Source organism: Pseudophryne corroboree, chromosome 4, assembly GCF_028390025.1.
Source record: "Pseudophryne corroboree isolate aPseCor3 chromosome 4, aPseCor3.hap2, whole genome shotgun sequence".
Taxonomy (NCBI): Eukaryota; Metazoa; Chordata; class Amphibia; order Anura; family Myobatrachidae; genus Pseudophryne; species Pseudophryne corroboree.
Genome location: NC_086447.1, coordinates 690,569,395 through 690,593,297, shown reverse-complemented (window position 1 = coordinate 690,593,297; position 23,903 = coordinate 690,569,395). Strand labels below are relative to the sequence as shown.

Genomic DNA, 23,903 nt, shown 5'->3' with positions numbered 1-23,903 from the left:
AACACAGACCGACCGGAACACCCACGGTGTTACCAGGGCGTCCACAGCTATCGCCTGAGGGTCTCTTGACCTGGCGCAATACCTTTGTAGCTTTTTGTTGAGACGGGACGCCATCATGTCCACCTGTGGCAGTTCCCATCGATTTGTAATCTGAGTGAAGACTTCGTGATGAAGTCCCCACTCTCCCGGGTGGAGGTCGTGCCTGCTGAGGAAGTCTGCTTCCCAGTTGTCCACTCCCGGAATGAAGACTGCTGACAGTGCTTGCACGTGATTCTCCGCCCAACGAAGAATCCTGGTGGCTTCTGCCATCGCCACTCTGCTTCTTGTGCCGCCCTGGCGGTTTACATGAGCCACTGCGGTGATGTTGTCTGACTGAATCAGCACCGGTTGGTTGCGAAGCAGAGGCTCCGCTTGACTCAGGCCCTTAGTTCCAGGATATTTATGTGCAGACAAGCCTCCTGACTTGTCCACAACCCTTGGAAGTTTCTTCCTTGAGTGACTGCCCCCCATCCTCGGAGGCTCGCATCCGTGGTCACCAGGACCCAGTCCTGTATGCCGAACCTGCGGCCCTCGAGAAGGTGAGCACTCTGCAGCCACCACAGAAGAGACACCCTGGCCCTCGGGGACAGGTTGATCAGCCGATGTATCTGAAGATGCGATCCGGACCACTTGTCCAACAGATCCCACTGAAAGATCCTCGCATGGAACCTGCCGAAGGGAATGGCTTCGTATGATGCCACCATCTTTCCCAGGACTCGCGTGCAGCGATGCACCGTCACCTGTTTCGGTTTTAAGAGGTCTCTGACTAGAGTCACGAGCTCTTGAGCCTTCTCCGCCGGGAGAAACACCTTCTTCTGGTCCGTGTCCAGAATCATGCCCAGAAAAGGCAGACGCGTAGTAGTAATCAGCTGCGACTTTGGAATATTCAGAATCCAGCCGTGCTGTTGCAACACTTCCTGAGAGTGTGCTACGCTGATTAGCAATTGCTCTCTGGACCTCGCCTTTATGAGGAGATCGTCCAAGTATGGGATAATTGTGACTCCTTGCTTTCGAAGGAGCACCATCAACTCTGCCATTACCTTGGTAAATATTCTCGGTGCCGTGGAGAGCCCAAACGGCAACGTCTGGAATTGGTAATGACAGTCCTGTAACACAAATCTGAGGTACTCCTGATGAGGTGGATAAATGGGGACATGCAAGTAAGCATCCTTGATGTCCAGAGACACCATAAAATCCCCCTCTTCCAGGCTTGCAATGACCGCTCTGAGCGATTCCATTTTGAACTTGAATCTTTTCAGATAAATGTTCAGGGATTTTAAATTCAATATGGGTCTGATCGAACCGTCCGGTTTCGGTACCACAAACATTGTGGAATAGTATCCTCTTCCTTGTTGAAGGAGGGGAACCTTCACCACCACCTGCTGGAGGTATAACTTGTGAATTGCCGCTAACACTACTTCCCTTTCTATGGGGGAAGCTGGCAGGGCCGATTTGAGGTAACGGCGAGGGGGCATCACTTCGAATTCCAGCTTGTATCCCTGAGACACAATCTGTATAGCCCAGGGATCCACCTGTGAGCGAACCCACTGGTGGCTGAAATTTTGGAGACGCGCCCCCACCGCTCCTGGCTCCACCTGTGGAGCCCCAGCATCATGCGGTGGATTTAGTGGAAGCCGGGGAGGACTTCTGTTCCTGGGAACTAGCTGTATGGTGCAGTTTCTTTCCTCTACCCCTGCCTCTGGCAAGAAAGGACGCACCTCTGACCTTCTTGCTTCTCTGTGATCGAAAGGACTGCATTTGGTAATACGGTGCTTTCTTAGGCTGTGAGGGAATATATGGCAAAAAGTTTGACTTCCCAGCCGTAGCTGTGGAAACTAGGTCCGAGAGACCGTCCCCAAACAATTCCTCACCCTTGTAAGGTAACACCTCCATGTGCTTTTTGGAGTCGGCATCACCTGTCCATTGCCGAGTCCACAGGACCCTTCTGGCAGAAATTGACATTGCATTTATTCTAGAGCCCAGTAAGCAAATGTCCCTCTGGGCATCCCTCATATATAGGACAGCGTCTTTTATATGCCCCAGGGTCAGTAAAATGGTATCCTTGTCTAAGGTATCCATTTCCTCAGACAGATTATCTGTCCATGCTGCTACAGCACTACACATCCAGGCCGACGCAATTGCCGGCCTCATTATAGTACCTGAGTGTGTATAAACAGACTTCAGGATACTTTCCTGCTTCCTATCTGCAGGATCCTTTAGGGCGGCCGTATCCTGTGACGACAGGGCCACCTTTTTAGATAAGCGTGTCAGAGCTTTATCTACCCTAGGGGAGGATTCCCAGCGCATCCTGTCCGTTGGCGGGAAAGGGTACGCCATAAGTAACCTTTTGGAAATCAGCACTTTCTTATCGGGGGAATCCCACGCTTTTTCACATAATTCATTTAACTCATGTGAAGGGGGAAAAGTCACCTCTTGCTTTGTCTCCCCATACATATACACCCTTTTGTCAGGGACAGGGTTTACCTCTGATATGTGCAATACATCCTTCATTGTTATAATCATGTAGCGGATGGCTTTAGCCATTTTAGGCTGCAATTTTGCATCATCGTCATCGACACTGGAGTCAGAATCCGTGTCGATATCTGTGTCAACCATTTTGGATAGTGGGCGCTTCTGAGACCATGACGGCCTCTGCACTGTAGGATCAGGCATGGGCTGAGACCCCGACTGTCCCAAGGCATCAGCTTTATCCAACCTTTTATGTTAGGAGTTTACATTATCATTTAACACCTTCCACATATCCATCCAATCAGGTGTCGGCGCCGTCGGCGGAGACACGTCATTAATCTGTACTTGCTCTGCCTCCACATAGCCCTCTTCATCAAACATGCCGACACACGCGTACCGACACACCACACACACAGGGGATGCTCTATATGAGGACAGGACCCCCACAAGGCCTTTTGGAGAGACAGAGAGAGAGTATGCCAGCACACACCCCAGCGCTATATGACCCAGGAATCACACAGTAACTTAGTGTTTACCCAGTAGCTGCTGTATATATATTAAACGCGCTAAATTTATGTGCCCCCCCCTCTCTTTTTACCCTTTCTACCGTGAGTCTGCAGGGGAGAGCCTGGGGAGCTTCCTCTCAGCGGAGCTATGGAGAGAAAATGGCGCTAGTGAGTGCTGAGGAAGAAGGCGCCGCCCCCTCAGTGGCGGGCTTCTGTCCCGCGATTTTGTGTAAAATTAATGGCGGGGGCTCATGCATATAACAGTGTCCAACTGTATATATGCTGCTTTCGCCAGGAGGTATCTAATTGCTGCCCAGGGCGCCCCTGCGCCCTGCACCCTACAGTGACCGGAGTGTGTGGGTTAGTGTGGGCGCAATGGCGCACAGGTGCAGTGCTGTGCGCTACCTCATATGAAGACAGGAGTCTTCTGCCGCTGATTTCGACGTCTTCTTTCTTCAACCCGCCGGCTTCTGACTTCTGGCTCTGCGAGGGGGATGGCGGCGCGGCTCCGGGAACGGACGACAAGGTCAGGTCCTGTGTTCGATCCCTCTGGAGCGAATGGTGTCCAGTAGCCTACGAAGCGCAACCTAGCCGCAGTTAGTAGGTTTGCTTCTCTCCCCTCAGTCCCACGTAGCAGAGAGTCTGTTGCCAGCAGAAGCTCTCTGAAAATAAAAAACCTAACTAAAATACTTTCTTATTAGCAAGCTCAGGAGAGCTCACTAAAAGCACCCAGCTCTGGCCGGGCACAGATTCTAACTGAGGTCTGGTGGAGGGGCACAGAGGGAGGAGCCAGTGCACACCAGTAGTACTAAATCTTTCTTAGGGTGCCCAGTCTCCTGCGGAGCCCGTCTATTACCCATGGTCCTTACGGAGTCCCCAGCTTCCACTAGGACGTTAGAGAAAATGGAGTAAGTCCCCTTTTAAGCCTGTATTGCTAGTCTGTGTACACTACAGTGTACTAAGTCTGGAGACTCATTCTGCCCGCGTAGAAGCCGTGCGTCTCCGTACCCTTATGCCGCCATAAAGGCCGGAAACCTGCTAACCGGGACGCCGGCTTAGTACTCACCACTCTTCTTTCTTCTGACAGGTTAGGGGTGGCGGCGTGCTGCGGTAATGTACGCTCGCTGTGGTGGGGCTTGCGAATAGTTCCCTCAGGAGCTAGAATTCTGTCAGCGGGTAATGGGACCATTAACCCTTAGTGGGGTGGGGTTGGTCACACGCAGCAGGCAGGCTGGTGCCATCCAGTCCAGCCTGAAAAGAAACTTTGAAAATAAATGCAGAAATCTCTTCAGGAGCTCCAAGAGATGTGACCGGCTCCTTCGGGCACATTTTCTAAACTGAGTCTGGTAGGAGGGGCATAGAGGGTAAAACCAGCACACGTTATCAAACTTCTATAGTGCCCATGGCTCCAAGTGGACCAGTCTGTACCCCATGGTACTAAATTGGATTCCCAATCCCCTAGTATGTAAGAGAAAAGCAATTTACTGCAAAGGCATAAATAATACCAAAGTAGCTCTGGTACAGCTACTATAGAGACTGCATCTTCAGATTAAGTCCAGATAAATTACCTAATTTATGAAGACGTTAGAAAGGGTATCCGCAACCAAAAAGTACATACATTTTAATAATGGGGCTAATTCCAAGTTGATCGCAGCAGGAAAGTTTTTAGCAGTTGGGCAAAACCATGTGCACTGCAGGGGAGGCAGATATAACATGTGCAGAGAGTTAGATTTGGGTGGGGTGTGTTCAAACTGAAATCTAAATTGCAGTGTAAAAACAAGCAGCCAGTATTTACCCTGCACAGAAACGAAATAACCCACCCAAATCTAACTCTCTCTGCAAATGTTATATCTGCCGCCCCTGCAGTGCACATGGTTTTGCCCAATTGCTAACAAACTTGCTGCTGCGATCAACTCAGGATTACCCCAAATATTCACTGTATGGCAGTAATTAGTAATGCAAACTACAAAAGGCAGATGGTGCTGCTAATACAATGGACATGGCCAACAAATAGATTTACAAAAAATGGGTTCAGTTATGACGAAACGAATATTAAAGCCTTTTAATTATTAAAAGGTATAGGGCAATTTACACCTATCCATTATTAATGCACTCTTTAGCGAGTTCAGTAAGAGTCACAGATGGACGGGATGCCGGCGGTCAGTATACCCACAGCGGCATCCCGTCCATCAGAATCCCGACAGCCCACCATTCAGCTTCCTAACCCTCACCTTTTCCCTATTCTAACCCTCCCTTGTGGGTGCCTAAGCCTAACCTCTGTTACTGTGTACCTAACCCTAACCCACCTTTCCCGGTCCCTAACCCTAACCTTCCAGTGCCTGCACCCTAAACCTAATCCCTTTTGGTGCCTAAACCTAACACCACCACCCCCCCCCCCCACCTTCTCAGATACTTTGACGGCAGCATCACGTTTGGTGGCAGTACTTAGACGCCGGGATTGTGTCCTACCTAGGGATCCCGGCATCGGTATAGAATGGCCACCAGGATCCCTTTCGTCGGGAAGCTAACTGCTTCCCTCTTTAGCCACTAACATAGGATGAATGATTTCTTATGGTCTCATTCTCATCATTGTATTTTAAAATGTTAACACACATAGCCGGCCTTAGCTATAGGCAGGCTAGGCATTTGTCTAGGGCATCCAAGCATGTCTAGGGGCATCCTAGCATGTCACCTCCAGTATCTCATGCTGGGAGGGACAGTCTGCAAACTAACTGTTACTTTCCAAATGTATTCAATCAGTACTTTTATACACTGCTGTTTACATTTGTCAAACAGAATGCACACTGTCCCTTAAAGTTTGTTAACCTCCCTCCGACATGCTTGAATGCCCCTGACTTGTGAGAAGACAGAAGAAGCCTGGTAACTGCAATTCCTGGACATGTGACATTTTCACTGACTATATAAGGTTATTAGTGGATGGCTCCTTATGATACCACGTGTATTTTTGAAGACTGCTTCACATAAATCTGACATCACCTATACTGCTTGTGCACATGGAGGAGGGGAACCCTGCTATCCTGCGTGTGTCCCTTATCCCTGTGCAAACCTCAAGTGTTTGCAGAGACATAACATGGGCTGTGTTCTCCCCACACTTTATTTCCTAGTTAGTCCATGCCGTAAAATTCCCCTGCCATCCAGTACTGTAACATAGTCAGTAAGTTGCGTTGCGCTATTTCTACATGAAACATCAGTGCAGCGTGACTTTTGGACATGTCAGACTGGAGGGCAGAGCATATCACTCCCACAGTATAAAATAAAGGGCATGCAGTTGCCGGGAGTAACAGACACCAGCAAACACACTGAACTGTGAAGAGAATGGACAGTTGCTACATGATTGATACTGGTCTTTTAGTATAACCAACAAGTGTGGCAGTATCTGGACATTACTGCTATCTGTTTCCAACAAGCAAGCGAAAATAAAGGGTGAGGCTTGCAAAGGATGGCATACCCTGTGAGGTCACATACCTTGTATGGGTGCGAGCGCAAGCACGCGCCCACCCATCCTGCCACCCCCATCTCACAAAATGCAGTCATAAGTTTTATTTAAAAAAAACTACTAGCATTACTAATGTGAGGCATATACGTCAGGTGCATTATTGTGTGGAATTGTGTGTAGTATGGGCATTACTTCTGTGGGGCATGTGTGTAAGGTGCACTACTGTGTAGCATTATGTGTATTATGGGCATTACTAATGTGGGGCATATGTGTAAGGTGCATTACTGTGTGGCATTATGTGTATTATGGGCATTACTAATGTGGGACACATGTGTAAGGTGCATTACTGTGTGGCATTATGTGTATTATGGGCATTACTAATGTGGGACACATGTGTAAGGTGCATTACTGTGTGGCATTATGTGTATTATGAGCATTACTAATGTGAGGCATGTGTGTAAGGTGCACTACTGTGTGGCATTATGTATATTATGGGCATTACTAATGTGAGGCATGTGTGTAATGTGCATTACTGTGTGGAAATATGTATATTATGGGCATTACTGTGTGGCATTATGCAGGGTTGAACTGGTCCACAGGGTAACCTCCCCGGTGGGCCCCGCTGCCTGAGTGTTGCTGGGTCAGATGCAGAACTAGCGGCAGTGCTAGAGGGCACCAGACAAAATTTTGCCTAGGGCATTAAACTGGCTAGGGCCGGCTCTGTTAACACAGTATAAGAGTCCAGAACATGACAGGATCTATTTGTCGTTCATTAATGTGTTCTACCAGTACAACAGATTATAAACTGGTACAAAAGCACACACCCAAGAAAAAGTGTTAAAAACTCATCACTAATGCACACATTTGGTTTTTGGAGTGGAAGGAACGGTTTATTTTTTATCTTGGCAACTATGCAATTATAGGGGATGTTAGAAAACGAAGAGAGAATATAAGTGATGGAAGAAACAAATAAATTTGTAGATTATAAAAAAAATACATACATAGATAGATAGATAGATAGATAGATAGATAGATAGATAGATAGATAGATAGATAGATAGATAGATAGATAGAGACAGAAGTAAACAAATTCGTACCTGTAATTTCACAACCCGTTCTTCCTCACTTGATGCTTCTAGAAGATCATCTATGTCTATTTCTACTTCTGGCATTTCTTCTTCCTAAGAATGAAATGTAAAAAAAATAAGAATTTACTTACCGATAATTCTATTTCTCATAGTCCGTAGTGGATGCTGGGGACTCCGTAAGGACCATGGGGAATAGCGGCTCCGCAGGTGACTGGGCACATCTAAAGAAAGCTTTAGGACTAACTGGTGTGCACTGGCTCCTCCCCCTATGACCCTCCTCCAAGCCTCAGTTAGGATACTGTGCCCGGACGAGCGTACACAATAAGGAAGGATTTTGAATCCCGGGTAAGACTCATACCAGCCACACCAATCACACCGTATAACCTGTGATCTGAACCCAGTTAACAGCATGATAACAGAGGAGCCTCTGAAAGATGGCTCACAACAATAATAACCCGATTTTTGTAACAATAACCATGTACAAGTATTGCAGACAATCCGCACTTGGGATGGGCGCCCAGCATCCACTACGGACTATGAGAAATAGAATTATCGGTAAGTAAATTCTTATTTTCTCTAACGTCCTAAGTGGATGCTGGGGACTCCATAAGGACCATGGGGATTATACCAAAGCTCCCAAACGGGCGGGAGAGTGCGGATGACTCTGCAGCACCAAATGAGAGAACTCCCGGTCCTCCTCAGCCAGGATATCAATTTTGTAGAATTTTACAAACGTATTTGCTCCTGACCAAGTAGCTGCTCGGCAAAGTTGTAAAGCCGAGACCCCTCGGGCAGCCGCCCAAGATGAGCCCACCTTCCTTGTGGAGTGGGCATTTACAGATTTTTGGCTGTGGCAGGCCTGCCACAGAATGTGCAAGCTGAATTGTACTACAAATCCAACGAGCAATAGTCTGCTTAGAAGCAGGAGCACCCAGCTTGTTGGGTGCACACAGGATAAACAGCGAGTCAGATTTCCTGACTCCAGCCGTCCTGGAAACATATATTTTCAGGGCACTGACAACGTCTAGCAACTTGGAGGCCTCCAAGTCCCTAGTAGCCGCAGGCACCACCAATAGGTTGGTTCAGGTGAGACGCTGAAACCACCTTAGGGAGAAACTGAGGACGAGTCCTCAATTCCGCCCTGTCCGAATGGAAAATCAGATAAGGGCTTTTTCAGGATAAAGCCGCCAATTCTGACACGCGCCTGGCCCAGGCCAGGGCCAACAGCATGACCACTTTCCATGTGAGATATTTTAACTCCACAGATTTAAGTGGTTCAAACCAATGTGACTTTTGGAACCCAAAACTACATTGAGATCCCAAAGTGCCACTGGAGGCACAAAAGGAGGCTGTATATGCAGTACCCCTTTTACAAACGTCTGAACTTCAGGGACTGAAGCTAGTTCTTTTTGGAAGAAAATTGACAGGGCCGAAATTTGAACCTTAATGGACCCCCATTTCAGGCCCATAGACACTCCTGTTTGCAGGAAATGTAGGAATCGACCCAGTTGAATTTCCTCCGTCGGGCCTTACTGGCCTCGCACCACGCCAATTGCGGTGATAATGTTTTTGCGGTTACATCCTTCCTGGCTTTGATCAGGATAGGGATGACTTCATCCGGAATGCCTTTTTTCCTTCAGGATCCGGCGATCAACCACCATGCCGTTAAACGCAGCCGCGGTAAGTCTTGAAACAGACAGGGTCCTTGCTGGAGCAGGTCCCTTCTTAGAGGTAGAGGCCACGGATCCTCCGTGAGCATCTCTTGAAGTTCCGGTTACCAAGTCCTTCTTGGCCAATCCGGAGCCACGAATATAGTGCTTACTCCTCTCCATCTTATCAATCTCAGTACCTTGGGTATGAGAGGCAGAGGAGGGAACACATACACTGACTGGTACACCCACGGTGTTACCAGAGCGTCTACAACTATTGCCTGAGGGTCTCTTGACCTGGCGCAATACCTGTCGAGTTTTTTAATCATGTGGACGACTTCTGGGTGAAGTCCCCACTATCCCGGGTGGAGGTCGTGCTGAGGAAGTCTGCTTCCCAGTTGTCCACTCCCGGTGAGTAATACTGTTGACAGTGCTATCACATGATTTTCCGCCCAGCGAAGAATCCCTGCAGCTTCTGCCATTGCCCTCCTGCTTCTTGTGCCACCCTGTCTGTTTACGTGGGTGACTGCCATGATGTTGTCCGACTGGATCAATACCGGCTGACCTTGAAGCAGAGGTCTTGCTAAGCTTAGAGCATTGTAAATGGCCCTTAGCTTCAGGATATTTATGTGAAGTGATGTATCCAGGCTTGACCCTAAGCCCTGGATATTCCTTCCCTGTGTGACTGCTCCCCAGCCTCGCAGGCTGGCATCCGTGGTCACCAGGACCCAGTCCTGAATGCCGAATCTGCGGCCCTCTAGAAGATGAGCACTCTGCAACCACCACAGGATGGATACCCTTGTCCTTGGTGACAGGGTTATCCGCTGATGCATCTGAAAATGCGACCCGGACCATTTGTCCAGTAGGTTCCACTGGAAAGTTCTTGCGTGGAATCTAACGAATGGGATTGCTTCGTAGGAAGCCACCATTTTTACCCAGAACCCTTGTGCATTGATGCACTGAGACTTGGTTCGATTTTAGGAGGTTCCTGACTAGCTCGGATAACTCCCTGGCTTTCTCTTCCGGGAGAAACACCTTTTTTCTGGACTGTGTCCAGGAACATCCCTAGGAAACAGAAGACAAGTCGTCGGAACCAGCTGCGATTTTGGAATATTGAGAATCCAATCGTGCTGCCGCAACACTACCTGAGATAGTGCTACACCGACTTCCAACTGTTCCCTGGATCTTACCCTTATCAGGGAATCGTCCAAGTAAGGGATTACTAAAATTCCCTTCCTTCGAAGGGATATAATTTCGGCCATTACCTTGGTAAAGACCCGGGGTGTCGTGGACCATCCCTACGGCAGCGTCTGAACTGATAGTGACAGTTCTGTACCATAACCTGAGGTACCCTTGGTGAGAAGGGTAAATTTTGACATGAAGGTAAGCATCCTTGATGTCCCGAGACATCATGTAGTCCCCTTCTTCCAGGTTCGCAATCACTGCTCTGAGTGACTCAATCTTGAATTTGAACCTCTGTATGTAAGTGTTCAAAGATTTTAGATTTTAGATTTAGAATCGGTCTCACCGAGCCGTCTGGCTTTGGTACCACAATAGTGTGGAATAATACCCCGTTCCCTGTTGCAGGAGGGGTACCTTGATTATCACCTGCTGGGAATACAGCTTGTGAATGGCTTCCAAAACTGCCTCCCTGTCAGAGGGAGATGTCGGTAAAGCCGACTTTTGGAAACGGCGAGGGGGAGACGTCTCGAATTTCAATATGTACCCTTGAGATATTACCTGAAGGATCCAGGGGTCTACTTGCGAGTGAGCCCACTGCGCACTGAAATTCATTGAGAACGGGCCCCCACCGTGCCTGAGCTTGTAAGGCCCTAGCGTCATACTGAGGGCTTTGCAGAGGCGGGAAAGGATTTCTGTTCCTGGGAACTGGGTAATCTCTTCAGCCTTTTTCCTCTCCCTCTGTCACGAGCAGAAAAGAGGAACCTTTTGTCCGCTTGCCAACAAAGGACTGCGCCTGATAATACGGCGTCTTATTTTGAGAGGCGACCTGGGGTACAAACGTGGATTTCCCAGTTGTTGCCGTGGCCACCAGGTCTAAAAGACCGACCCCAAATGTCCCCTTTCAAAGGCAATACTTCCAAATGCCATTTGGAATCCGCATCACCTGACCATTTTACTGGTAGAATTGGACAACGCACTTATACTTGATGCCAGTTGGCAATTATTCCGCTGTGCATCCTGCATATATAGAAATGCATCTTTTAAATGCTCTATAGGCAATAATATACTATCCTTATCTAGGATATCAATATTTCCAGTCAGGGAATCCGACCATGCCAACCCAGCACTGCACCTCCAGGCTGAGGCGATTGCTGGTCGCAGTATAACACCAGTATGTGTGTGAATACATTTTTGGATACCTTCCTGATTTCTATCAGCAGGATCCTTAAGGGCGGCCATCTCATGAGAGGGTAGAGCCCTTGTTCTTACAAGCGTGTGAGCGCCTTATCCCCCCTAGGGGGTGTTTCCCAACGCACCCTAACCTCTGGCGGGAAAGGGTATACAGCCAATACTTTTTAAGAAATTATCAATCGTTATCGGGGGGAAACCCACGCATCATCACACATTTTATTTCTCAGATTCAGGAAAACTACAGGTAGTTTTTCCCTCACCGAACATAATACCCCTTTTTGGTGGTACTCGTATTATCAGAAATGTATAAAACATTTTCCATTGTCTCAATCATGTAACGTGTGGCCCTACTGGAAATCACGGTTGTCTCTTCACCGTCGACACAGGAGTCAGTATCCGTGTCGACGTCTGTATCTGCCATCTGAGGTAACGGGCGCTTTAGAGCCCCTGACGGCCTATGAGACGTCTGGACAGGCACAAGCTGAGTAGCCGGCTGTCTCATGTCAACTACTGTTTTTTTATACAGAGCTGACACTGTCACGTAATTTTCAACAGTACATCCACTCAGGTGTCGACCCCCTAGGTGGTGACATCACTGTTACAGACACTCTGCTCCGTCTCCACATCATTTTTCTCCTCATACATGTCGACACAAACGTACCGACACACAGCACACACACAGGGAATGCTCTGATAGAGGACAGGACCCCACTAGCCCTTTGGGGAGACAGAGGGAGAGTATGCCAGCACACACCAAAGCGCTATATATATATATATATATATATATATATATATATATATATACAGGGATAACCTTATATAAGTGTTTTTCCCCTTATAGCTGCTGTATGTTCTAATACTGCGCCTAAATAGTGCCCCACTCTCTTTTTTTAACCCTTTCTGTAGTGTAGTGACTGCAGGGAAGAGCCAGGGAGCTTCCCTCCAACTGAGCTGTGAGGGAAAATGGCGCCAGTGTGCTGAGGAGATAAGGCCGCCGAAAAGGGGGCGGAGCCTATCACCCGTTTTTCTGTATATTCTGGCAGGGGTTAAATGCATCCATATAGCCCAGGAGCTATATGTGATGTATTTTTTGCCATGTAAGGTATTTTTATCATGATTTATTGCGTCTCAGGGCGCCCCCCCCCAGCGCCCTGCACCCTCAGTGACCGGAGTATGAAGTGTGCTGAGAGCAATGGCGCACAGCTGCAGTGCTGTGCGCTACCTTATTGAAGACAGGAACGTCTTCTGCCGCCGATTTTTCCGGACCTCTTCGCTCTTCTGGCTCTGTAAGGGGGCCGGCAGCGTGGCTCCGGGACCCATCCAGGCTGGGCCTGTGATCGTCCCTCTGGAGCTAATGTCCAGTAGCCAAGAAGCCCAATCCACTCTGCACGCAGGTGAGTTCGCTTCTTCTCCCCTTAGTCCCTCGATGCAGTGAGCCTGTTGCCAGCAGGTCTCACTGAAAATAACAAACCTAAACTAAAACTTTCACTAAGAAGCTCAGGAGAGCCCCTAGTGTGCACCCTTCTCGTCGGGCACAGAAATCTAACTGAGGCTTGGAGGAGGGTCATAGGGGGAGGAGCCAGTGCACACCAGTTAGTCCTAAAGCTTTCTTTAGATGTGCCCAGTCTCCTGCGGAGCCGCTATTCCCCATGGTCCTTACGGAGTCCCCAGCATCCACTTAGGACGTTAGAGAAATAAAATAGAATAAAAACTATCAATATATGGAGTGAGGCTATAGATTGCATAAAAACTATATCCAATTGAACAAATAATCTTTGAATGCCAGAAAATGACCAAGAACAGATATCCCCTGAGGAAAGATTTCTTAAAGATAACCATAAATGCAAAAGTAGAAAATGTTTTATTATTTCTTTTCAAATATCAGATACTGAATTTTCAAAAATACAGTGTGTGACGGATACAAAGGGCCAAATTTCGTTAGCTGCAACTTCCTTAGTAGAATGTCATCTGTTACAGTGACGCAGACTTTGCAAGTTATTTTCACAAAGCGTGACCCATGCAATTCAATTATAAATGGCAATTTATGAGCATCATGATAATGTCACTTATTAATTCTGCACTGCACGATCAGAGTGAAGTGCATGAAAAAGTGAGGAAATCATCCTGAACCACAAACAAGTGGCAATTATCATAGCAGAATGGTAAAGAAGGCTGTTGGTATCCATAAGCAAAGTATTAGAGGCAGTTTAATCATGTCAAAATGTTGATATTTACTTTTTATTTAAAAAGGATGGAAAAATGATATCCAGAAAAATGTATTTCAGCAAATAAAAGAATCTAGAGTATTTTGGGAACAATAAAATCCCCCTATAGTGATTTTAAATGTGTATATACATGTTGGTAAACAATTTGGTAAAAAAAACATTTGTAACTCCCATCTGCAAGTTCAACAACCTATTTCCCATGCGTATCAACAACCTATTTTCCATGCAAGTTGGGGTCGGGATACCAGGGGTCAGCATACAGCCGCCAGGATCCCGCCAGCCAGGATGCCAGCAGCAGAGCGAGCACACCAAGCACCTTGCAGGCTCGGTGGCTCGCCACAGGTTCTATTCCCACACTATGGATGTCGTGGACACCCATGAGTCGGAATAGCCTTGTGCCCCCTGCCGGCATCCCAGCGTCGGTATGCTGACCGCCAGTCACCTGACTACATCCTTTCCCATGCATCTCAACAATCTATTTCCCATGCATACAACACCGCTACACACACGTGCATTTACCCATTATTCTACTTTTCAGGTACTGCACTGTGCACTAATATTTTGGTAAACATAAAAGTATGTTTATTTTTCTCCTACAGTACCGTAATGCTGCAAACTAAAAGCTGCAATTCCTCCCACTGAAACATATGTTAACATGGGCTTCTAATTGTGAATAGCAAAAAGTTGCTCCTGCAGCTACTTCAATTTGGACTAATGTGTCTGTGTGGAAAAAAATCAAACATTTATTGATGGACAATACATGTCTTCACTGGTGAACAAGTGTTAGTGCCTAGTACAAAACAGGATCAGAAGTCAAAGCCCCAATATATCCAATCAAACTGAGTGCTTGCAGTCAGTGTATATACTCATAGAGGGCTCTCTACACTACTGTAATACTACAGTATGGGCCGGATGTAAAGACATCTGAGTTCGGCGGGCATGCGGAATGCAGGCCGGACTCCGACAATTTTTTTTAAAGGGGCAATCACAATTCAAAAACCATGCCATGTAAGTGATTGCCCCTTTAAAAAAACGTCAGTTCGGCCAGCATCCCGCACGGCCCCCTGAACTCGGGCGTCATGACATCTAGCCCCATATATGGGCAGAGAAAACCCTCCACACTAGCCAGACTATTGGCTAGATTTAGTAAGGCTTTCCTGTGAAAAATCCCCCCAAAACTACCATTTTGGAGGATTTACATTTTAAGTATCCCTTGTACAGGGGACCGCAGCAGATATGGTATTATCCAATGTAGCCTACGGGCTATAATATCAATATAACAATTGCACATTTATTAATTATTATTTGCGGGATATTCCTTGAAAACATTAGTTTGCATGAGAACAATACATAATCAGTATCCCCTAAATGTATCAACAGGGGACCACATTAGCTATCAGAGATATCTGCTGCGATTCCTGGTTATTGTTCGCATAAAACGCCCCAATAGAAACCTATGGGGATTGCTTTCCTGATGAATTTCCAAGCTCAAATTTCCATGGCAGTCATTATAGCCTATAAGCTACATATTGCACATACTGTATTATCCATAGGCTCCTTCCCTGGCACTTAGCACTTGCACATGTCTGGTCAGCAGATGGCACATGCACAGTAGTATGGATTGCAGTAAAAATGGAAAAAACTATCACAATGCGCTACCAATGGTGTAGGAGCAGCCTACCACTGACACAGGAACCTTCACCAAAATTCCAAGATATACATATACATAGAAAAATGGAAAGTGGTGGGCGCAACACCATATAATCTTACATATAATGAAACGATGGACTGAAGGATTCTCTCTTAGTCCAACACCAAGGGCTTAGTGGGTCTGAAGTGAATTCTCTCTGTATGTCTTCTCAAGGTATGGTTTTTATCTCGGTATGAAGAGACAAATCATAGAACAGACCAAGTTTGACAAAAGACAACAGATTTATTCACACTAAGCACTCACAATTTGACAGTTAAACCGAGCATGTAACCACATGTGAAGTGGATGGGGCTAGCTGGCATCTGGTACTCAAAGTTACCCTCCCAAAAGGTACTGGAAACTCCGGAATCCACAGCACATCAGGAGAAAACGACAGTCCAGGTCAAACAGCTTGAGCCCTTCACAATCGAACGCCACCAGCTTAACGCGTTTCGGACAATACAAGTCCTTCCTCAGAAGGACCTGAGGAAGGACTTGTATGGTCCGAAACGCGTTAAGCTGGTGGCGTTCGATTGTGAAGGGCTCAAGCTGTTTGACCTGGACTGTCGTTTTCTCCTGATGTGCTGTGGATTCCGGAGTTTCCAGTACCTTTTGGGAGGGTAACTTTGAGTACCAGATGCCAGCTAGCCCCATCCACTTCACATGTGGTTACATGCTCGTTTTAACTGTCAAATTGTGAGTGCTTAGTGTGAATAAATCTGTTGTCTTTTGTCAAACTGGTCTGTTCTATGATTTGTCTCTTCATACCGAGATAAAAACCATACCTTGAGAAGACATACAGAGAGAATTCACTTCAGACCCACTAAGCCCTTGCTGTCGGACTAAGAGAGAATCCTTCAGTCCATCGTTTCATTATATGTAAGATTATATGGTGTTGCGCCCACCACTTTCCATTTTTCTTTGTACAGTAGTATGGATGCCATCAGGAAAGGATTGCATTACTTTTACATAAACCCAAGGACAGCTCCCATCAGAGCTTCTGTCCATGCATGTGTACATCCTATTGGACCCAATAATTAGTAAAGCTGGGTCCAAATACAGAACTAAAAAGTGATAGCTCAGGCAAGAACTCTTATCAAAGCTTTTGTCCATGCAAGAATTTCTTCATACTACTCGATAATTCATTTTATTATTGCTGCAATATATGCTGTGATAAGAAAAGGAGATTTACGGTACACTTACAGGGCGCCCACCCTGACGCACTTAGCTTCTTTGGGTTTATATTGCATAAGCCGCTGGTCCCTTCTCCTGTCGTGAGAACGTGGTTCTATGTGACTAACATCTGCCTTCTCTTTTACCTGCTTCTACATTAGACTGGTTAACTAAAACGGAGCTCACAGTGCCTGGAGGCGGGGTTATATAGAGGAGGCCCCACATTGCATCCTGGGACAATCGAAAGCTTTAGCCTGTTGGTGTCTTTGGATCAGTATGCATCTCTACACCCCGATGTATTCCCTGTGGAACCCAGTGTACCTCGTAGAAAGATTTAACCATGGCAAGGCTTACCATAAATCTCCTTTTCTGCAGGGAGGTACACTGTGTTCCACAGGGAATACATTGGGGGATGTCCCAAAGCAGTTCCTCAAGGGAAGGGATGCACCTTTGCGGGTATGAGAACCCGGCGTCCAAAGGAAGCATCCTAGTAGGCGGAAGTATCAAAGGCATAGAACCTAATGAACGTGTTCACTGAGGACCACGTAGCTGCCTTGCACAATTGTTCTGCGGATGCGCTATGGCGGGCCGCCCAAGAAAGTCCAACAGACCAAGTAGAATGGGCCTTAACAGCAGGAGCCAGGAGCCCAGCCTGTGCATAAGCTTGTGCAATCACCATTCTAATACATCTGGCCAAGGTTTGCTTATTCGCAGGTCAGCCACATTTGTGGAAAACAAAAAGTACAAAAAGGGTATCTGACCTCCTGATAGAGGCAGTTCTCTCCAAATAAACACGGAGAGCCCTTACAACATCCAGAGACTGCTCTTTGGAGGACAAGTCAGAAGAGATGAAGGCTGGAACCATAATCTCTTGGTTAAGGTGAAACGATGACACCACTTTAGGTAAGTAACCTGGGCGAGTTCTCAGAACTGCTCGGTCACGATGGAATATCTAAAAGGGTGGACGACAGGACAAAGTGCCCAAGTCCGACACCCTACTAGCTGAGGAAATAGCCAGCAGAAACAGGACCTTGGCTGTGAGCCATTTAAGGTCCACCGACTCAAGAGGTTCAAATGGAGACTCCTCCAGGGCATTCAGGACAACAGACAGATTCCTTGGAGCCAAAGGAGAGACATAGGGAGGCTAAATCCGCAGTACACCCTGAGTGAATGTATGAACGTCAGGAATAGACACAATTTTCCGCTGAAACCACACCGACAAGGCAGATATGTGAACCTTGAGGGAGGCCAGTAGAAGTCCTAAATCCAGGCCTTGTTGCAAAAAAGCCAGAAGTCTGGAAGTACTAAACTTGCAAGCATCGTAATTCTTAAAAGCACACCAGGTGAAGTAAGAATTCCAGACCCTATAATAAATCTGTGCAGAAGCCAGTTTGCGGGCCTTTAGCATAGTTTGGATAACCGCCTCGGAGAATCCTTTGGCCCCCAGGAGTGAAGCTCCAAAGCATTGAACACTGCCCACAATTCCAGAATGTTTATCGGGAGGAGAGATTCCTACCTGGTCCACCAACCCTGGAAAGAGTGTTGCTCAACCACCGCGCCCCAACCCCTCAGACTGGCGTCCGTAGTCAGGAGGACCCAGTGGGGAATCCAGAAGGGACGGCTCCTGCTCAACTGTTGGTCCTGTAGCCACCAGCTCAGTGACAGACGAACCTCCTGAGTCAAGGAGATCATTTGAGACCTGATCCGACGAGGCAGGCCATCCCACTTGGAAAGGATTAACCTCTGTAGAGAGAAGGAATGAAACGGAGCGTACTCTACCACGTCGAACGCCGACACCATGAGGCCTAGTACTTGCATCGCCGAGTGCATCGACACTCTTGGACGAGAGAGGAAGCATCATATCCTGTCCTGAAGTTTCAGGACTTTCTCTGGAGACAGAAACAGTCATTGGCTGTGTGTGTCCAGCAGTGCCCCCCAGGTGCACCATGCTCCGAGCAGGGACCAGAGAGGACTTCTTCTAGTTGACGAGTCACCTGTTGGCTTGTAGGAAGTTTACCATCAGTTGTAGATGACTGAAAAGGACCTCTTGGGATTTCACTAGGATTAGCAAGACGTCCAGATACGGCAGGATGAGCCGTCATCACGGACATAACCTTGGTGAATATCCGAGGGGCCGTGGCCAGTCCAAACGGAAGAGCCTGGAATTGATAATGAAGGTTGCCAATAGCAAACCGCAGATATTGCTGATGCGATATGGCAATAGGTATATGCAGATAGGCATCTTGTACATCCAGGGATACCATATAATCTCCGGGTTCCATGGCCAGTACAATATAGTTATAATAAGTATTAAAAGATTCACACAAGTTACGACAATTTCAGGAAAAAAATAAATCGGGAAAAACAAACTTCAGATCACCTGGACAGAGTTTGAACTGTGGCGAAAAATAGGATTTTTTGATTACCTACCGGTAATTCCTTTTATCGTAGTCCATAGAGGATACTGGGGTTCCATTTAGTACCATGGGGTATAGACAGGTCCACTAGGAGCCATGGGCACTTTAAGAATTTGATAGTGTGGGCTGGCTCCTCTCTCTATGCCCCTCCTACCAGACTCAGTCTAGGAAACTGTGCCCGGAAGAGCCGGTCACGCTTATGGAACCTCTTGAAGAGTATTCTGCATTTATTTTTCTGTTTGTTATTTTCAGGCAGGACTGGATGTCACCAGCCTGCCTGCTTCGTGGGACTTAGGGGGGGATGTCCCAACCGCTTGAAGGGTTAATGGTCCCATTCCATGCTGAAAGGACACTAGCTCCTGGGGGTAATATTCGCAAGCCCCACCATGGCGAGCATACATTCCCGCAGCACGCCGCCACCCCTTACAGAGCCAGAAGAAAGAAGAGTGGTAAATACTAAGCCGGCTTCCCGGTTAGCTGGTCGACGGCCATTATGTCGGCATGAGGGTACGGAGACGTACGGCTTCTAACCGGGGCAGATTGCATCTCCAGACTCAGTACACAACTGCGTCTCAGTATACTGTACACAGTACCCACACTGGTAAACAAAGCCTTAAAATTATTCGGTCTCCATTTTAAGCACAAATTACCTCAGCCAGTATAAAAAAAGCGGTAAGACCGCACGCCATTGAAGGGGCGGGGCTTCACTATGAGCGAATCCAGCAGCTCACCAGCGCCATTGTCCCTCTGCAGTGGACACAGACGCTGACTGACAGGGACGTGCAGCTCCTCCAGTGTGCCTCCAGATTACCTCAGCGGTACCAGGGTGTCATAGCAGGGGGGAGCGATTATTAGTGTACTAAGTCCCAATCTGGGTACTTAAGGCCCATAGACACTGGCCGATTTTGAGCTCACTTTTTGTGTTTTGAGCTGCTTTCAGCTCAAAACCGCCCAGTGTGTATGCCCCGGCGATGAGGCTGATGCGCGCTCCTGCTTCATCGCTGGCATCCACCGTTCATCTGCTGGTATTACCAGCAGATGAACGGCAGTGTCGACGGCTTTCCATAGCGTCCTGCTATGGAAAGCCGTTCACCCCTGCTGACATCGCTGGGCAGATGGGAAAAGCGCTCAGTGTGTATACACTGAGCTATTTTCAGCCCAGCGATGTCGGCCATCATCGCTGTGCATACACGCTGGGCAAAAACTCCCAGTGTGTATGTGCCTTTAGTCTGCGACTCGGCTGAGCTTGACATTAGCAAGAAGGGCACGGTGTGCTGGCTCCAAATACCTCTGTGTCTCCCTGGAAGGGCTCTTTGTGGGTTAATTGTGCTTTCAACCTTTGATAAGCATTTCAAAACATACTAAACACACCATTTGTACAAGCCTGGTTGCTCAATCCAGAAGATATATTACCTGACAATTATTATACATTAATCACCACGCAGATCGTATTTTAGGCGTGAGTAGGTCCCCATCATCACGTCTCCCTTCCTCCTTAGATACAGTTTTAAAAATTAAATTTTTCATGTAGAATATACGTTGCTACAACATGCAATTTGAATAATGCTATTCTCAATTATGCCCATTCAGATATCAAATGGATGTTTGCTACAAGGAGCATTACGGTCCCTCCTGCTTGTACACTAAAGGGGGTATTTATGATAGCGTGGAGAGAGATAAAAGTACCAACCAAAAATCTTCTATCTATCATTTTATAAGCTGTGTTGGTAAAAGGACAGTTATGTGCTTATTGGTTGTGCTCAATCTATATCTACTTTCTTTCTCTCCATGCTTTGATAAATACCCCCTAATCCTCTCCCTCTCCTATTGCTATAGAGTGGTCAGTCACCATACTGTAATGATTGCAGTAAAGAGCACACAAGGCTTAGCAGTTTACACAATTACTCTATATACCTCCCAGGGACCCTCTCAATCTTACCAATACACCCTGGGAGATGACCTCACACACAAAATGATAATGTCCACCTCCGGCACTAACCAACATGTCCGACAGATTGTTTTGACCACATGCTGCAATACTGGGCCAATTGCATAAGGAAATGCATATATAAATGAAGGAGATTTTACCCCAACCAACCAGACTTTCTTTCAGAATTGGAGCTTTTAAAACCTGAAATGGTAAAATAGCCTAAAGGGTAGTGATACGGATGCTACTCACTCCATGCATAAAGCACTGCATGTATAATGGGGGTAATTCAGACCTGATCGCGCGCCAGCGTTTTTTTGCAGCGCTGCGATCAGGTCAGAAGTGCGCATGCATATGCACCGCAATGCGCAGGCGCATCGCACGGGTACAAAGTGGATCGTTGCTGATGAGTTTGTGTGAGGAATCCATTCATCGCAAGGAGATTGACAGGAAGAGGGTGTTTGTGGGTGGCAACTGACCGTTTTCAGGGAGTGGTTGGAAAAACGCAGGCGTGTCCAAACGTTTGCAGGACGGGTGTCTGACGTCAATTATGGCCCGGAAAAGGCTGATGTGATCGCAGTGGCTGAGTAAGTCCTGGAAAACGAAGAAACTGCGCAAAGTTTTTTTATACTGCTCGGCTGCACAGGCGTTCGCACACTTGCACAGCTAAAATACACTCCCCGGTGGGCGGCAACTATGCGAACGCAGGACTGCAAAAAAACAGCTAGTGAGCGATCAGGTCTGAATGACCCCCAATGTTTCATATTGAAATCATTCAATTCCATTAGCAAAACAGAGCAGCTATCACTCTAGCACTGTAGTCGCTTAAATGTTTTTCCACACACTTAAAAGAAGACAAACATCCAAGCACTCAATTAATAATGCTCTGAAATGAAATATTTTGGCAGGCCATGGGGTCTATTTATGAAGCAGTGAAAAGTGTGGAGAAGTTGCCCATGGAAACCAATAGGCATTGAAGTAACATTTATAATTCGCAAACTATACAATTGTACGGAGCAGCTGATTTGCTGCCATGGGCAACTTCTCCACAGGCTCACTTCCCCACTCTTTTCACTGTTACATGAATAGACCCCAATGTCTTTTTACTAATTTTAAGCTGTAAATTAGAGAGAAGCTTTAGCATTTTTTCTCAATATATCATACATGTACCACTACATAATGCCTTTGTATAGTATTAAACTGTGTGCTTTACGTTTCATAGCATGAGCTTTGCAGAGCTGGGAACTAGTTTTTTTGATTGAAAAAGCAGTCTTTATTGACATAAAGAAGCAAAAAACATACATACACATGACACACAAGTACCGTTGTTGCAGCACAGCCAAAACACAGTACAGATGCAGACGGTATAGTGCAGTTAAAGAACTACAGCACAGGCCAGCCTACGCTATAGTTCTCGCACTGCACTATGCATTTAAACTATACAATAATACAACAGTTAATAAGGCTATGGGTGTGGAGGGTAGGAGGCTGAGGGAGGGGGAATCACATGCCCGAAGCTTTACTGAAAGACAGACACATATAAGGGGAGGGGCAGAGCTGGGAACTAGTTTTTTTTTTTTGAAGACCGAGGTGCGTGGCTTCATCACCCAGTGTCTGTGACCAAACGTGCTGGGGGCGTAGGTTCTTGGACCCTCTCCGAAAGGAGAAGGGCCCCGTTACTCCCCTAACCCTCAGAGCCAAAAGGCCTACTGAGGGAAAAAAGGGAATGTGGGTCCCCCCTTGCCGAAGTGCAGAGGGACCCTCTTGTATCCCCAAGGTTGGCCGAAGCTTCCCCCTGGGGACCGATAACAGCCTCTAGCCCTCCCCAAAAGGAGTGGGCCTCGGCAACTTAGGAGAGAGGGTGGCCCATAAGGGTCTCATCTAAACCCCAAACGAAAAACCGTGACAAAACATAAAAAAGTGCTAGTGTTGTGCAAGAGTGCAAAACACGTGCGTGGGCAATAAATAAATAAATAAATAAGCCCCAGCCAGAAGGCCGAGGGGAGGGGGGGGTTTAAAAAATTATCCTTGCCCCAGCCAAAAGGCCAGGGCAAAGGAAGTGGGTGCAGACAGGAAGGGTTGAAGTGTTAAGGCACTAAGTGCCTTAGTGCGAAGGTGGCTCGAAACCCCAGTGCATTTCCGGCACCCCTGTCCCTTCCAGTTCCAGGGGCACAAAACACCTCGAGCTTCAGGCTGCTCCCGACCTCTCAGCCAGATCCAGCTTCATACCCACTCTGTGCCAGGGTCAACCCCCAGTACAAGAGAAGATACTAGACCAGGCCGTTCTCCACTCCACGCAAGGGGCCCTATTTCATCCCCTTAGAAGGACGGTGGATACTAGCCCAGTTTTTCTCCCCTCTCGACCAGAGGCATTGCCACACCCCGGCATGGTACTCCACAAGGTGTTTCTCCATTCCACATCTAGGAACCTCTCACGCTCCTAGTGTAAGAACAGGTACTCCACCCTGTGTTTCCCTCGAGCAGGTACTACACTTGGGCCCTCATTCCGAGTTGATCGGTCGCAAGGCGAATTTAGCAGAGTTACACACGCTAAGCCGCCGCCTACTGGGAGTGAATCTTAGCTTCTTAAAATTGCGACCGATGTATTCGCAATATTGCGATTACTAACTACTTAGCAGTTTCAGAGTAGCTTCAGACTTACTCTGCCTGTGCGATCATTTCAGTGCTTGTCGTTCCTGGTTGACGTCACAAACACACCCAGCGTTCGCCCAGGCACTCCCACCGTTTCCCCGGCCACTCCTGCGTTTTTTCCGGAAACGGTAGCGTTTTCAGCCACACGCCCCTGAAACGCCGTGTTTCCGCCCAGTAACACCCATTTCCTGTCAATCACATTACGATCGCCGGAGCGATGAAAAAGCCGTGAGTAAAA

At 47.3% G+C, this 23,903-nt stretch overlaps 1 protein-coding gene across 1 annotated transcript in view; it reads right to left on the bottom strand.

Annotated features, from left to right (window-relative positions):
- The window catches only part of PPP1R14C (protein phosphatase 1 regulatory inhibitor subunit 14C), a 266,349-nt gene that overhangs the window by 124,332 nt on the left and 118,114 nt on the right, over nt 1–23,903 (bottom strand). The window contains exon 2 of the mRNA XM_063917903.1: nt 7,569–7,652. Within this exon, the coding sequence (XP_063773973.1) occupies nt 7,569–7,652 (84 nt within the window). The remainder of the gene's footprint in view (nt 1–7,568; nt 7,653–23,903) is intronic.